Genomic DNA, 15,136 nt, shown 5'->3' with positions numbered 1-15,136 from the left:
TGTTTGAACACTCCTCATGTCGGATAAGAGCATCTTCATGCGAACGCGCCGACCGGCTTTGATTCTCCCCAGAACGAGGAGTGCAACGACGAGGACTCCGGCGACGAGTTCGAGGAGATGAACCTGTCGCTCCTGTCGGCCCGAAACTTCCCGCGCAAGGCCAGCCAGACCAGCATCTTCCTGCAGGAGTGGGACATCCCCATCGAGCAGCTGGAGATCGGCGAGATGATCGGCAAGGGGCGCTTTGGCAAAGTTTTCCACGGACGCTGGCACGGCGAGGTGGCCATCCGCCTGATCGACATCGAGCGCGACAACGAGGACCAGCTCAAGGCCTTCAAGCGGGAGGTCATGGCCTACCGCAACACCCGCCACGAGAACGTGGTGCTGTTCATGGGCGCCTGCATGAGCCCGCCGCACCTGGCGATCATCACCAGGTGAGGACAGGCGGGACAACTGTCCACGGTCCACGTATTTTTGAACACGCAGGAAACGCAGGAGTCACGGAGCTGCGACGGACGGGCTGCCTCTTAATACTCCGTCTTTAAAGGAGGGATTTTAAACGATCGGGATAATATTCGCCCCCGATGACTTAACTGACTTGTGTAAACTGCACAGGGGTTGTAAATGAAGTTATATATTCTAAGAAACTCCTTAATTAATTGCCGTGACATTGGTGTCCGGGGGGCAACACACCAAGCGAACCAGCACATGTTGGTTTTCATACTGATTTCATTTTTTTGGTGATACTCTTTCAATTGAACAGATGACGTGCTTCAGCGGAAGAACATTCTGTGGAATCTGTCCAGGGAAAAGGCAAAAAAAAATACACCGGTGATTTATTCTGATATCACAAAGAATAGGAGCCATTTATCGAAATGATTGAAGTGTATAAAACATGTCAAAACTTTTACAGCGCAACATGAGCAAATATATCCACATTGGTATTTTCAAATTGAGCGTCCCCCCCCGTCCCCATCACAGTTAGAATGAAGTCTCTCACATTGTACAATTATTTCACAGGTTAATGTTCCCAGTTCTTGGGGAGTTTGTAACAAAGGAAACAGGGTTGTGCTTTTGTGAAGGAACATCACGAGGAAAAGCTCCAGCTAATAACGTTCAAAAGGAAATTATTTGGATCTCCGGCCGTCCGCCGCTGTCATCCACACAGGCTGTGAACAAAAAAGAAAATGATAATTTCCCCGTTTTTTTGTTTCTCTTGTAAATGCGTTTTGTTCTCCGTTAAGAGAACAAAGACAATCTCCCTGCCCGACTTCCATCACATTCACTGCGGCTGTTTATATTGAAAACACAAGCTGACTGATTGGGATCCGATTGTTTATTCCAGCTGAAATGGTCATGAGCGCAGGGGAGCGGACAGAACATCCTGATTGGTCAGAGGGACAGAAAATGACCTCCAACAGGTGGCTCTGCTTCTGCTGTCACACTATTTAAAAAAAGTTCCTCACACTCGAGCAGCCTGAAGGGCAAACGTGTAACATTACATTTGGTTTATTGAGTTTCTTTTTCTTTTAGGCTGCATTAGTAAAAGCGTAAATATCGATCGTTTCATTTGTCACCAGTGGCGGCGGATCGATTTTTGCCGGGTCATCGCCGGCGTTAATTTTCCCACGGCTAATAAGCGCTATGAGGTTCCAGCGAGGCGGCCTCATCACAAACCGCCGCCTCTGTGTCTTACGCGTTTGCACCTTGCGTTCGCTTTCGGGCAGCGCGGTAATTGCCGCCACGAGAGACTCCGCGTGCACGGGAAAAGCGGCGGGGCCAACGCGCCGAACGGAGCCCGAGGAGGCCGCCATGAATATGCATGTGAACCGGGCGGCTCCGCGGGCTTTGTCGGTGACCCGTGTGGCGCAGTCGGGGTAGAGGGCTTCAGGTGCGAAGCGTTGGGGGGGGGGTGGGGGTCTATTTATACGCCTCTGTGACGGCCCCCCTCTTCAAGGAATATCACACCACCTCGGCGCGGCACCGTGTTAAACGGCCTCGGCCCCCCGACAGAACGCCGGCGTTCTCAGAAGTCGCTGACACACACCTTCACACTTGCGTTCTGGGGCTGCAACGTCTAACAGATTAAGAGAACATCTGGTGAAGAATGAACAGCTTCTGTAGTACGTGGGTCCTGTTTCATTACGTGTCTCCTCTCATATGGTTTGAGATGTAAAAGAAAGAAGCGTTTCTACGCTGGTGGTCCTCGTTGAATTATGCACGGCAACAATGAGGCATTTCCCCCTCGTTGTCTTTGCCGCTCGCCGAGCCAGCAGCGATACCTCAATGAAGTTCATTGTTCATTCGAGATGTGAAAATGATCACATCAATCTACAGGACCTCTGGACGGGACTCGGGTTGAGTCCCATTAATCCGCTCAAAGCAGAATGTGATCCCAGGGGTCGACCTGAGTGATGAGACGTGTTTCAGTCAAATCCGCGACTTTAAATCTTGCCCTTTGTCGCCTTCCTCAGCTTGTGCAAAGGGAGGACCCTTTATTCTGTGGTGCGGGACGCCAAGGTTGTCCTGGACGTCAACAAGACCAGGCAGATCGCGCAGGAGATGGTCAAGGTAAAACCACTCAGAGCTTCTGCAGAGCACTTCCTATTACAGAGGAGTCACATCTGTCCGTCTGTCCGTCCCCAGGGGATGGGCTACCTCCACGCTAAGGGGATCTTACACAAAGACATGAAGTCCAAGAACGTGTTTTATGACAACGGCAAGATCGTCATCACCGACTTTGGACTCTTCACCATATCCGGGGTTCTGCAGGCTGGCAGGTGAATTGTGGCGGTAGAGGAGTTTCGTTAGAGCGGTTTTGGGTAAACGTGGCAGCAAATAGCATCCATCTCAGTGTGTATCGCGATGCGTGAGGCATTGAGTCTGTCTAAATCACAGGCGTCTAAAAGGTTTCAACTGAATACAATGTTACATTTATTAAATCTCCTACATCTCTTGGAGCAGCAGGAATATTTTGCTAATTGGCAGATTACTTTGCTGAATTGGCTTCAGTACCAGTTGTATTTTGCGTTTAAAAAGTTGGAAAGATGTTAAAACGATGCACAATGTCACGGCCCACTTATTATTTTTTGAACATGTGATATATATTCAATAGCTTTATTAAAAGTTTTTAAAAATCCACCCACTAATTAACATGTTGTAAAGTTGTTTACCTGGCGGCATCGCCATGACAACAAGACCCCAGGAGGTCAACGCAATAGTTACACAAACACCAGTCCAGGGTTGGAAACAAATAATAGGATAATTAATGGTGCAGCTCTTGTCAACGTGCACGTATATTTTTGCTTAACAATTCCCCGTAACTTTGGACTAATAAACGCGTTCATTCATTCAGACACGGACATCGTCTCTCGTCTGTAGCAGAGATCGCAGACGGGGCGCCCCTCGAAAGTCTCTGTAGAACCCCAAAGTTTTCTCTGACGTTTCATTAAAAACTCTCCTCCTGCAGCCGGAGAGAAGACAAGCTGCGGATCCCCAATGGCTGGCTGTGTCACCTGGCCCCCGAAATAATCCAGCAGCTCTCTCCGGACACCGAGGAGGACAAGCTCCCCTTCTCCAAACAGTCAGACGTCTTTGCATTCGGGTAGGTGTCGTCTACCTGTTTGTCCAGACGACGCCGAGGAGGGGCTTTGCAAACCCCCGAATGTTTGCGTGAATTCATTAAATAGTTTTCTTCTTTCACAGAACGTCCTTAAACTTTTAGTGAAGAGGCGGCTCTCATTAACTTGTTTTTTTAAGATCTCATTATAGATTTCCAATAATGTAACAATCCCCGATCGTCTCAATGACAATTTTACTTTGCGTTATTGTCAGAGTTTAGATATCCAACTTCTGTCCATTTAACGAGAGAAGGATTTAAAATGCAAAAACTTAATTGCTGAAATGATATCTGATTTGGACAAGAGACGCCACTTATGCCTGGAACAGCGAAGCCCCCTGACTTGGCACGTATCCCGTTTGTGGACCCTTGGGAATGATGGAGATGTGGGGAGTCAAGGGGCACACAAGTAGGCATTGAAATGCAACCGGAGAGGCTCATTCGGCTGCACGGGGGGTTGATGGAGTCGGTTTTATGTCCGGCGTGCCGCCGCAGTGAAGGCTAGAAAAGCCGTCCTCTGCCTCTGATTGGCTAACCGAGCAGCAGAGGAGGAAGCTTCCTGCTTCCGCCTGAGGAGGATTCATTATCTGCGTAACACGACGCACTTCCGCCTTTTCAATTTTCACTACAACCACGCCTCAACCTGACCAGTCCACGATTTGATATTCAGAAAACGGGACGCATCGTTTTTGCTCCGAGTGCTACAAAACTTGGGAAGGCGTTGATTCCACCTGCCTTGTGCACGCTGTTGGCAACGAGAGCATTCCATTAACTTCAAATGAATTCGGTGGAAGATAATAAATAATTGCATTTTTAGTTTGTCTCCCATATGGGGCTTCTGGAGTGAAGCGCCGGCCCACCACGTCCAGCTGCTCTCTTACCTCTCGAGTTACCTGGAGGTGACCCCAAAGGACGTCCTGCATATTCATATCCCCCCCCCCCACCCCCTCTACACCTGGCTAGGAGCTATTTTTATGCTACTCAAACTCGACGTGTCGGAGCAGAATGAAAACCGCTCATTTTTAAAGGCGTGCCGCTCTCTCGCCCCTGGCGGTGTTTGTCGCCGCGAACCCTCCACGCACGCGTGTGTTTTTCGAGCCGCGGCGCGATTCTCTCCCCGGCGGACGACCCGCTGACCGCTCCTCTGCTCCTCTGCTCCTCACAGCACCGTCTGGTACGAGTTACACGCACGCGAGTGGCCTTACAAGAGTCAGCCGGCGGAGGTGATCATATGGCAGATCGGCAGCGGGATGAAGCCCAACCTGTCCCAAACGGGCATGGGGAAGGAGATATCGGTAAGGGCCCTTTGCTTCCAACTGCAGTCCAATGGTGCTGAATCCTCGACTGAAATCCACTGAATGGATGTTGATTATTGCTTTTAACGGTCCGGATCCCCAGGAACAAAGGAACATTTTAGCCAGTAATGGTCATAAGGCTTTTTTGAAGATAATTCACTGTCTAATTAAAGAGTTGTTTATTAAATGTTGCTAGTGGTAATAAAATATATTAGTTCATGAATGGATTTCAGCTCATTAAAAAACTGCCATCAAATCGCGTACTTAGAGTAACAAAGCGTGTTGGATCAGCGCTTTTCAGTCACTTTGCTCCCCCCACCCCCCCCCCACGACAACCGCACCTGTCCCCCCAGGAGGGCATTGGCCTTTCCTTCCAACCGCCGTTCATTCCGCATGCAGAGTCTCCTGAGTGGATGCAAGGTTGTGAAGGTCACCGGCAAACATTAGGGGCCGCGTACTAAAAGAGTCCCTGCACTCCCTGCACCCCCTGATGAGTCACTGCACTCAATCCAAGTGAAAACCCTTCGCTTAGGACACTCACCGCGTGCTTCGGATATTTGGGTTTAGCTGCTGTCACTTTGAGGACTAAGGATGTTTTTCTTGCTGCACAACGACGTCGTCATTCGCCCCGGTCGCCTCTTCTTGCAAAGCTTTTAAGAAAGTCTAAATACACGTTTTAGGGATGTATGTTATGGCCAAGCGGCTACAGGGGCTCTTGTCTGTGCATCCCTTGCAGGACATCCTGCTCCTGTGCTGGGCGTACCAGCAGGAAGAGCGGCCCAGCTTCTCCAAGCTGGTCGATTTGCTGGAAAAGTTGCCGAAACGGAATCGTCGCCTTTCCCACCCGGGGCACTTCTGGAAGTCAGCTGAGTATGTCAAATGAGCTATAGGGACACTAACAACTCAAAGAGGAAATTAACAAGTAAATAAACCGCCGCCATAACCGACCTCCTCCTTAACGAATGCACTGAATCCAAAAGCCAGCCCAGTGATGAAAACTGCCCGTGCTGTGTGTACTTAATGGGACGTTGGCATGTGTGTGTACGGACCGGCCGAGCTTCCCAAAGCAGTCGGGACTCATATTTTCTTTGTTTGTTTTCTTTGGATATTTTTCCCCTCTTATCTTTCACTATTGACTCGACCTTCACGATCTTTCATTTATTTCCTGGATGTACCTTGCTTGTAACTTACGACTGATCGCATCATTCTGGACTTTAGAAGAAAAGAAAAAGCACGTGTTTGAGAACAAATGTCAACCCCCCCCCTCTCCTTCATGTCTTGCTTTTGCACATTGTATATTTTCACAGCATCGTCTTATTTCCATTCCTTATGTCTGTCGACTGTGTAGAGCATTCCGTCAGTTTTACCTCATGGTCTCTCATGTGTGGCTGTCTGTACAAAAAGCTTTATTCAACCGTGAGAAAAATGTCCTCTTATTGACACTGCACCACTTGAATGTGAAGAAGCCGGCGTCCCCGTTTGTGGGACGCGTCGGCATCGTTCTTTGACGTCGAAAAGAGAGTTCTTTTCAACGTGTGCTTTCGAATATTGTCTGTGAACATAAGCGAGTCGCTTGAACGATGGCCTTTTGGGGGGGAGGGGGTGTGAAGGCGGGGGGGGGAAGGTGTCACACCAGGACCCCCCTCACCCGATGCTGTTCTGTGAAATCGCTGACACTGAAATGTACGCCGTGAAACGCTGAGGAACCAATTACCCTTCAGAAACGCTGTCACTGAGCCCCCATTTACCAGGAACAAATGTTGAATATTCCTTTTAAATAGCTGCAGATTAATACAGAACACAAAAGAGACGGATACTAAATCTAAAACGATTGTGTAGTCATTCATTTCAGTTATTTTATTCCGTCCCGTTGCTAATGGGTCTGGGAAGGATTTGGATGCACACAAGTAAATGATGTGACTGTCGGACCACTAAAGATGGAGTGAATTCCATCGAGTGTGTAACTAACCGGAGAAAGTCGAGAGTAACGATGAAGGCAAAACTACTGACAACTCGGTTTAACATTTAGCTCAAATTCTAAGCTATTGTTAGAGATGAGGAAGAAGGGAATTTGCTCATTGATTGAGTTTGCCTCCATTAGCCACATTTGTATCGTTAATTGGAGGATTTGGCGAATAACACCATGTGCATGTTGTAAATTAGCCAAAGCTGTACGGTTGTAAAGAAAAAAACAGTTTGTTGAGTCGCAGCCCAAAAACCAGACCGTGTCGTGCAGGCGATGACGATTAATGATCACCTGCCTCTTGGGGAATCAAAAGAAAATAAGAGAAGGTTGCAGCGACCGCACGGCGTAACTCAAATCTGATCAAGTGTTAAATTCCACTTTTTTACGTAATATTTGAGCAAAAGCTGACTTTACCTCGCATTAGCTTTTTTTATTCAGATTTTTTGCATTTTCACCTTAAATTGACAGAGGAAAATGTAAAGATGTGTGAGAGAAGAGTGTTAACACTGCCGAGAAACACTGACCCTTTTAGTAAGTAACTTAAATCTTTCCCTTTAACATTTTAGAAAAGACATATCAGATGCCCCCCCCCCCCCTGCCCCCTCCCTCCCCCAGGCCACTTTTCTACTTCGCACTATACATCACAATATATTTTAATCGTGCGTTTTAATGAAATTGCGAATCAGCCACGTGATCCTGAATCACTGGAGATCCGGTGGAAAACATGGAGACAATCCAATCATGGTAAATACACATTTCCCACCTCATCATATACACATCTGCCCGTGTTGGAGAATGCATACAAACAATCTGCTGCTGTTTTTTGGAGTCTGTCTGTCTATTTTGGAAATGCTGGGATTCAAATATTGTAAGTGGATCATTTATATTTGTACTGTTTACAACTTTAAAGTGCATGAGAAGGACGATCAAAGATTGATTCTTGTTATGAAAAAAAAAATCCTTCTGCAAAATATATATATAAAACGTTATGTGAGCATTTTTCTGATGAACCGTTGTCTATTGAGCAGTTTGATCTCGATACCTAATGAAGTTTTACGTCAGGCTTTGCAGAACTTTTCAGCGGCTTTGTTTGGATGATTGTTTCAGGTATTTATGGATCATATAAAAGATTAGACTAGCATTTAAATAGTTGTGCACATGCCAGACGACGACCTGACTGGACAACAATCAAAGATTTAACATTAGTGCCAAGTGTACATAAGAGATTGTAGACTATGTTTTATCGTCACTTGCGATAATATCAATATTCCTTGTGAATTTGTGGACTTCTTTATTTTGAATGTACAAATTGTGTTGTGTTTTTTCCGTTGTTTCTGTTTTCTGTTCATTTGAATTTCTTTTCCTCCATTTCCTCCGAATTGCATAAGCATTGATGCTGTGTTGTTTCTTTTCCTTGATTCCGTCCTTGTATTGTAGACGTTAGCTCCAAAGAGCTTGTATTTCATGATGCCTTATGGTCCATGGCTTCGTGATGAGTAGATTTTGATTCACAGGCTCTTTTATTTGCACTCATCCTTTACAAAGTGTATAACAATAAAAAGATGTTTTCATTTTGGACGTTTTCTGTTTCTTTTATGTCATCTTTTACCTCAGTCAACATTTATCCATATTTTACTTTGGTTCAATTTTCTTTTATACGTCCTTAAAGAGCAAATGTAGTGTTGAGTCGGTGCCAACTAACTAGCTATTTTAATTAAGAGTTTTGTACTCATTTACTCTCTATTAGCTGCAGTCACCATGAGAGAAACTCAACGACGTAGCAGGAAATAGAAAATCTTCCCCTCGCAAAACATCTTCGGCTGATCAAACCGTCGCGTTGAGGCCGCGGTTACAGACGCCTTTATTCGAAGTTAACGGGTTCGTCTACTTCTTCTCCCCCGGCTTCCTGTTTCCATGACACCCATGACGCGAGCTCAGCGGCGGGATGACCTAAAGGCGGCAACGTCGCAAAGACAACCATTAGTTCATCTTATTGAGAGCAGGATGCAAGTGCACATCCCCCGAAAACCAGATGATGCGCAGTGGAAATGTAACTTTGTAAGAGATAAACAGTTTGGTTGGTAACTTTTTAACACAATCCTCCCCACAGTGGCTCCCACCAGGGCTCCCAAGGGCTTCCTCTTTAAATAAATAAAAGGAATACAAACTGCATACAAATTTAACGAAACTTTCATTTCCATCTGCTTCTTTGGCTAATGCCCCAAAAGGTGCTGTTAAGAAAAGCGATCCCCAGACCCCATTTACGGCAAACATCGACCTGCACCGCGATGCTTTCTGCATAATGAAAATTGCACGCAGTCTATGTATGCACCAAGGAAAGGTAAAGAAGAACATTTTCGGGTGTATATTTTGGTCTTTCATTAGTCTCGACTCCCCTGTGAACGAGCCGGACTAGAGACAAGTGTGTGTGTGTGTGTGTGTGTGTGTGTGCGCGTGTGCAATCCTTGAGTCGCTGGTGGAAGAGAGGCGGTGAGTTATTGGGTGCATGAGGCGGGAACATGGAAAGATTAGGAAGTAGATGAATAGGTGAGAGCTCTACCCGTCTGCACAGCCCTCCTCCTCCTTTTTCTTCTCCACCTCCACCTGTGAAGTCCGACCTCGGCCATCCAGGCGTAGAGAATCCACACCGGCCAATCGCGGGGAGTCCGCAGCCCGTCGGAGCGTGAACGCTTGGTTCCCGCCGAGCTTCTTAAAAGTGTGAAAACCTCGGTGCAAAAGAACTGATATAAAAAACGTTGGGATTCGAGATGTAAACAGATATTACATTTATCGACTGGGTTTATAAAAGGTAAAAAAATGTTAAAAGGATATAAAAAGTACAAAATGTACAACATTTGATGTTGAAAAATAACGAATAACTAACAATTCATTGAGACCATATTTCTTTCTTTGTCACCGTTAGTTTTTTTTAGTTTTCTTTCTTTCTGTGATACTTTATTCATCTTCACCATTTTTCATTTAATCTAATAATTTAATTTAATTAGTTTTATTGGTGCTGTGTTCAAAAAAACAAGAAAACAAAAACGATTCACCTTTAAAAAAACGTGGTTTAAACTTTCACATGGACCAATCGTTCAAATTGTCGATTAGATGACCAGCATGCATTGCTCCCAGTGGCTGCGTTGTCGTTATAAAGACATCATGTTCTCATGTTCCACATGTGAAGTTGCTTAATTGGGGTGCGAGAGGTCGCCGTTCTTCCTTTGCCTGCCCTCCTCGCCAACATTAACGGTGTTCTAGTATCCGCTTGGTTATTGATTTCAGTGAAATGTTTCCGTTTGTGTGGAACATCGGCCACGAAAAGGGCGTAAAGGACACAATCAATCAGGGAGAGAGAGTTAGCCGGCGTGTCTCGCATGTCCTCCAGCGGGTGTGTCCTGGGCACTGATTAGTGAAGGAGTCTAGGTAACGCTCACTGAGAGGACACACAAAGATGACATCACCAACACACAAAACAGCAATAGTCTCTTTAGTTTAGTCGTCCTTCCATCATCCTACCAACACTTTCAGACACAAGCCTGTGTGGAGACTTTTGAAAGACATATTTTGTTACGTCTTGACACTTATTGAACTCGTTTACCATTCATAATGCGACAGAAAGCTATTTTTTGTGTTGCTTCATGCACATTTGTTTCACTTACATGCCGTTGATGCATATTCGCTCAAAACAACCAGTTCTCTTCAAACATTAGTCTCACTTTCAATCCTTTATATTTTAGTAGTTTGACTTGAATAATTGCATCGAAAACTGAATCTGAACACATGGAAACCGAGTTTGTTAGTTTGGAACTAAATCCCGCACAACGTGAAGCTCAATGTAATACTATTATTATTAATATTATGAGCCAACTTGCGAGCTTACTAGCTTCAATGACCGGATGTCCGTCTGACCTGCAACCTGTCACGCTTGTAGATGCGCCTCAAACTTGCATTCTCTCTAATCGCCATCAGGGGGCGACCCCGCTGGTTGCAAATGTAAATCTGATTGGATAGAACGAGAAAATGACCTTGTTTACTATTATACATATTGGTGAACTTTTGGTTTGTTGCAGTACCACGTTTGGCCAGTGGGACAAAACGGTCGCATGGGCATCAAGTTTTCCTAATCCGCCTGCCATCGATGCGACTCACGTTTTCACCTTATGATGCTCTGTTTGCTGCCCCCCCCCCCACAGATGCCCTGTAAAGCTGTGCAAGGTGCGCAGAAACAAAAATGTGGTCCTACCAGCGAGTAACTCCCAGTGCTCGTCAATCATCACGCATGGCGGACGTGAGAGTCCAAGGGGAGTTTCCGCGTCCTCGCAGACCTCGATTAGATCCACGAGGCTAATCGGATCAGCCTTCACAAACACGATGCATGTCTGCAAAAACAAAAAAAACGCACGCCGCAAATGTCTTCGAAAAAAGCCAATTTAGAGCAGCAGATTAGCTGTGCCACATGAGGACTGTGGGGTTCTCTCTATTCATTTAAAAATACCCACCTGGCTTATTATGCCGCAGATATATTGGATTAAAGCAGAGGCTTGGAAGACAGACAGAGAGAGAGAGAGAGAGAGAGAGGGATCATAAGCACTACACAGAGAGGACGTCCTACGGGTTCAGCTTAAACGGCCCAAAGCCTGGAGGTTAAGAAACACGCTGGCAACACCTGTAAATACACCACAATAAATCCCACGCAGCTGTTGGCTCAAATTGGCATTAGCAAATAAATCCAACACCGGCGCCAGAAATGCTCTCGCTCGTCAAACCGCGTGGCAACGTCTCGCTGGGCGAGTGATTGTCAGCCCGGCGAGGCGGCCCGTCCGACACGTTGAGGAGGAGGAGGAGGAGGAGAAGAAGAAGTTTCCCTCGGTCAAACTGTGCCGATTCCACTCGGCGCTCGAGAGCCTTGAGAGCGGTCGACTGGCTGTCAACCACTTAGCGAACCCACACTGGTTTGAACTGTACGTCCCAAAAATAAACCTTACATAACGCCCGAGCGGGTGGAGGATGCGACCCCGTCTTCCCCTGCAGCAGGCCCCCGTGCCGGCCCATCTGGCACACAATGTGCGGTCAGAACCCGCCGAGATGCGACGAGAATTTTAAAGTCAGTCGAGCTGTTGAATATTTGACATGCTTTTGATACGTGCAATTTTGTTTCTCTGTGGTGTGTGAACACCATCCGTCGATTTGCCGATGTCACACAAACGGGAAAATTCAAATTATTTTTAGTGAAGGTCCCCATTGAAAAGATAAGCATTCCTGGCTTTAGTTCATTAGTTTAGAGGAGATGTCTGCTCGTTCGCTTTGAGGGATTTACTTGTTGCACGATACAAATAAACGGCGCCAGCGATAAAAAAAAAGAAGCGAGTTGTCCAGCAGGGATTAAAAAAAGCTACTTAAGGGTTGGTTATATATTCAAAACGTCATCCGAACAAATAGTTTAGAGACAGCGAGAAGAAGAGGGGGAACAGCTTCTGTTCAGAGGAAAGAAATCTGTCACCCGGCACCTGTGACACTCACATACCAACCAGTCACACCTGGTGTGTCTTTTCAGCACTACCAAGTTGCCAGGCAACTAGCGGCGAGTCCAGGAGCTTGGTCTCTTCAGCTTCGCTTAAAGAACCCGCCCGCGTCTGTCATGAGATCCCGATTGAAATGTTGCTACGTTTCGGTTGCTCATCCTAGTGCCTGACTGAGCCCCACCCACCGAAACCTCCACCAGTGAAGCACAAAACATGTTTAAAAAACACCCACACTATGGTTTATACTAGACCCGACCAGGTAAGTGTGTTAAACATCGCTCCAAAAGTAACAATAAATCCCTTAAAACGTGACTGAAGGTGGAGTTTGTGTGGGGACGTTTGTGGGAGATGGGTGGATGTGTAATTGGTTCTTTCTTAGCCAACGCTATTCTAACAAGGGCCATCAACACATGAAGATATCGTTTTATTTATGAGAAACTTCCTGAGAAAAAAAAACTCTTTTGAGGGACTTTCTTAAGGCTTTTCACGCCGTTTGACTATAGAATCATTTTATGTCCAAATGCAACAACAAGTACCAGATTCACGACATCTTCAAACAATCGATTCATGGTTTCATTTCTCCTCGCCGCTTGGATTGGCCAACGCGTGTTTAGTCGTAGCCGCGTGGCGCGTCGCAGGCCGCTAGCAGAGCGCCTCCCTGCAGGGCCGTGTGTCAAGACGCCCCCCCCCCCACCCCCACACCCCTACACCCCCACCTTAATGCTGTTTTCTGCTTCCCTCCCCCTTCCTCCTCCAGGCTGTAACGGAGGCATCGACGGGACTGTGTCCTCGCGTGAAGCTCGCCCTCAGCTCGGCTCACATCTGCTCCGACGGGGCCGACACCACCCACCCTGCTCCAAACCCCCCCCCCCCCCACGCGCACACCTTTCCCGCTCTTTCTTCTCGCTCCAGCTCTGACGCATACATGTTTTCGGTTGGACCCTTTAGCGGTCGGTGGCGGCCCGCCACTGCTGCCGGAGCGGGTGAACAAACGCGCCGCGGACTTTGAAACAGAGAGGCCTTTCTCCGCTCTATGCCTGAAGCCCCCCCCCCCCCCCAAAAAAAAAACACCCGCCTACTCCTCCTGTTGGGGAAACTCCACACGCGCACAGCACCGCTCACGCCACGCCGCAAGTCACCCAAAGCTGCAAAACGTGTTTTTTTTGTTTTTTTTGATACCGTGATTGTGCAACATATCATCCTCTGCTTTTTTTTTTTTTAAACGGAGCCCCGGAGGGAAATTTTCATGACCGAGAAAACTGTGGATGCGACATCGGGAGTGTGCAAATTATGCAAAAAGGAGTCATTTGAGCACATTTTGAAGTCGATTTGAACGCTACGCGTCTCCACGAGGTCGACTGAGGACGATTCGAGCAGAAAACTCGTTTCAGGTTCCGTCACAAAACATTTGTTTGAACACAGAGAGCGACGTTTTATCTTTTGGATCATCTAAAAACTTTAAAGTTGTGAAAAATGCAGATTTTTATGGAGGGCAAAGCATGGCCATTGTGCGTCACGTTTTGTATTGCTGTGGTAGCTGCACCGCTGCTTTTTGTTTTCGTAAAGTGCACCTGGAACCAAAATAAATAGTCCCAGACCTCCACATGTAACCCTGCCTCCTAGAAATCACATGAATGTCAACAGCAGTTTTGGCACATAATTCGGCAATCTTTCAGTATCTGCCTCTTTCAACGAGTGTGTTAATGATGATTCAGTTAAAACACAAAACCCGCGTTGTTCTTAAAACCAAAGGGCTTTGAAAAAGTTTGGCACATGCATGAAACTGCTGATTGAGACCATGAACTTTTTTTGGTTTTTCCGTCGTCATTAATCAAGTGAGAAGTAGGTTCATTTTCTCACGACGCAATCAGACTCGTCCTATTTGCCGAGTCGCCCGCTGCAATGCAATTCCAGCCAAATAAAAAGGGAATGGCTTCGGTCTGCAGAGGGCGGCCGATTGGGAAAAGGAGTTTGCACAGGCAGAGTGGTTGCTAGAGGGCAGGGTTAACCAGACGACAACACTGGGAATGTTTCACAGCTTCTTCTACTGGCCACTGAGCTGCTGTGTCTGTGCAGTCAGGAGGTCAAGTGCCTTGTCCAAGGGCACTTCAGCAGCAGCTGGTATTAAAGAAAAAGGGATTCTTTACTTTTATTTGATCCTTTTTTTTTTTCTGAATGCAAACCGTTTTGGTTGTTTTAAGTATCTGCTCCCGATGAACCGTGGTTTTTGTGTTACCCGTGTACCTGAGAGTCAGTCGCTGAGTTTGTTTTTCTCTACAGAGGGAGATTGTTTGACTGAAACGGAGCCGTTTATCTCCGGTCTACTTTATACTCTGAAAACCAGCATCTCTGGAGAAGACGGAGCGCTATCAGATGCCGGGTGGAGGGAATCAAACCTCCCAAAGAGAACATCACAGTTAAATTGATTCCATTACATGCGCCGCTAACTTAGAAATCCGCACGGCAATTTATTTGTCTGGAATGGCAAATTATTGTCCTCGCAGTGAGTGAGGGAGACGAAATGAAGTCCCAAAACGCTGCACCCGCCGGCCCAACGTTAAAATACCTCCATTAATATACACTTTTTTTTTTCTCTGAGGAATTTCCATCCAAAATATCAAATCTCCAGCTAACGAGATATTTCTACGTGCTTCACAGAGTGCAAAGTCCAAAAGCACTTAGATGCAGATAATTGGACGGTTCATCCACGTGTGTGTTTTTAGCGACGGTG

General features: G+C 46.6%; 1 protein-coding gene across 4 annotated transcripts in view; it reads left to right on the top strand.

The window, feature by feature from the left end:
- The window catches only part of ksr2 (kinase suppressor of ras 2), a 56,994-nt gene extending 43,521 nt beyond the window's left edge, over window positions 1-13,473 (top strand). For 3 of the 4 annotated variants that reach the window (XM_040196402.2, XM_078086152.1, XM_040196401.2), the window contains 6 exons: window positions 73-434; window positions 2,475-2,571; window positions 2,647-2,780; window positions 3,470-3,604; window positions 4,785-4,914; window positions 5,651-8,456. In XM_040196402.2, the coding sequence (XP_040052336.1) occupies window positions 73-434; window positions 2,475-2,571; window positions 2,647-2,780; window positions 3,470-3,604; window positions 4,785-4,914; window positions 5,651-5,797 (1,005 nt within the window). In that variant the 3' untranslated portion in view covers window positions 5,798-8,456. Of the gene's footprint in view, window positions 1-72; window positions 435-2,474; window positions 2,572-2,646; window positions 2,781-3,469; window positions 3,605-4,784; window positions 4,915-5,650; window positions 8,457-13,162 lie in introns of those variants that run through there. The other variant, XM_078086151.1, reaches the window with a different exon arrangement.
- The last annotated feature ends 1,663 nt before the right edge of the window (window positions 13,474-15,136 follow it).

This window comes from Gasterosteus aculeatus, chromosome 13 (genome assembly GCF_964276395.1).
Source record: "Gasterosteus aculeatus chromosome 13, fGasAcu3.hap1.1, whole genome shotgun sequence".
NCBI lineage: Eukaryota > Metazoa > Chordata > Actinopteri > Perciformes > Gasterosteidae > Gasterosteus > Gasterosteus aculeatus.
The sequence above is the reverse complement of the archived record's forward strand: the minus strand, read 5'-3'. Positions and strand labels throughout refer to the sequence as shown.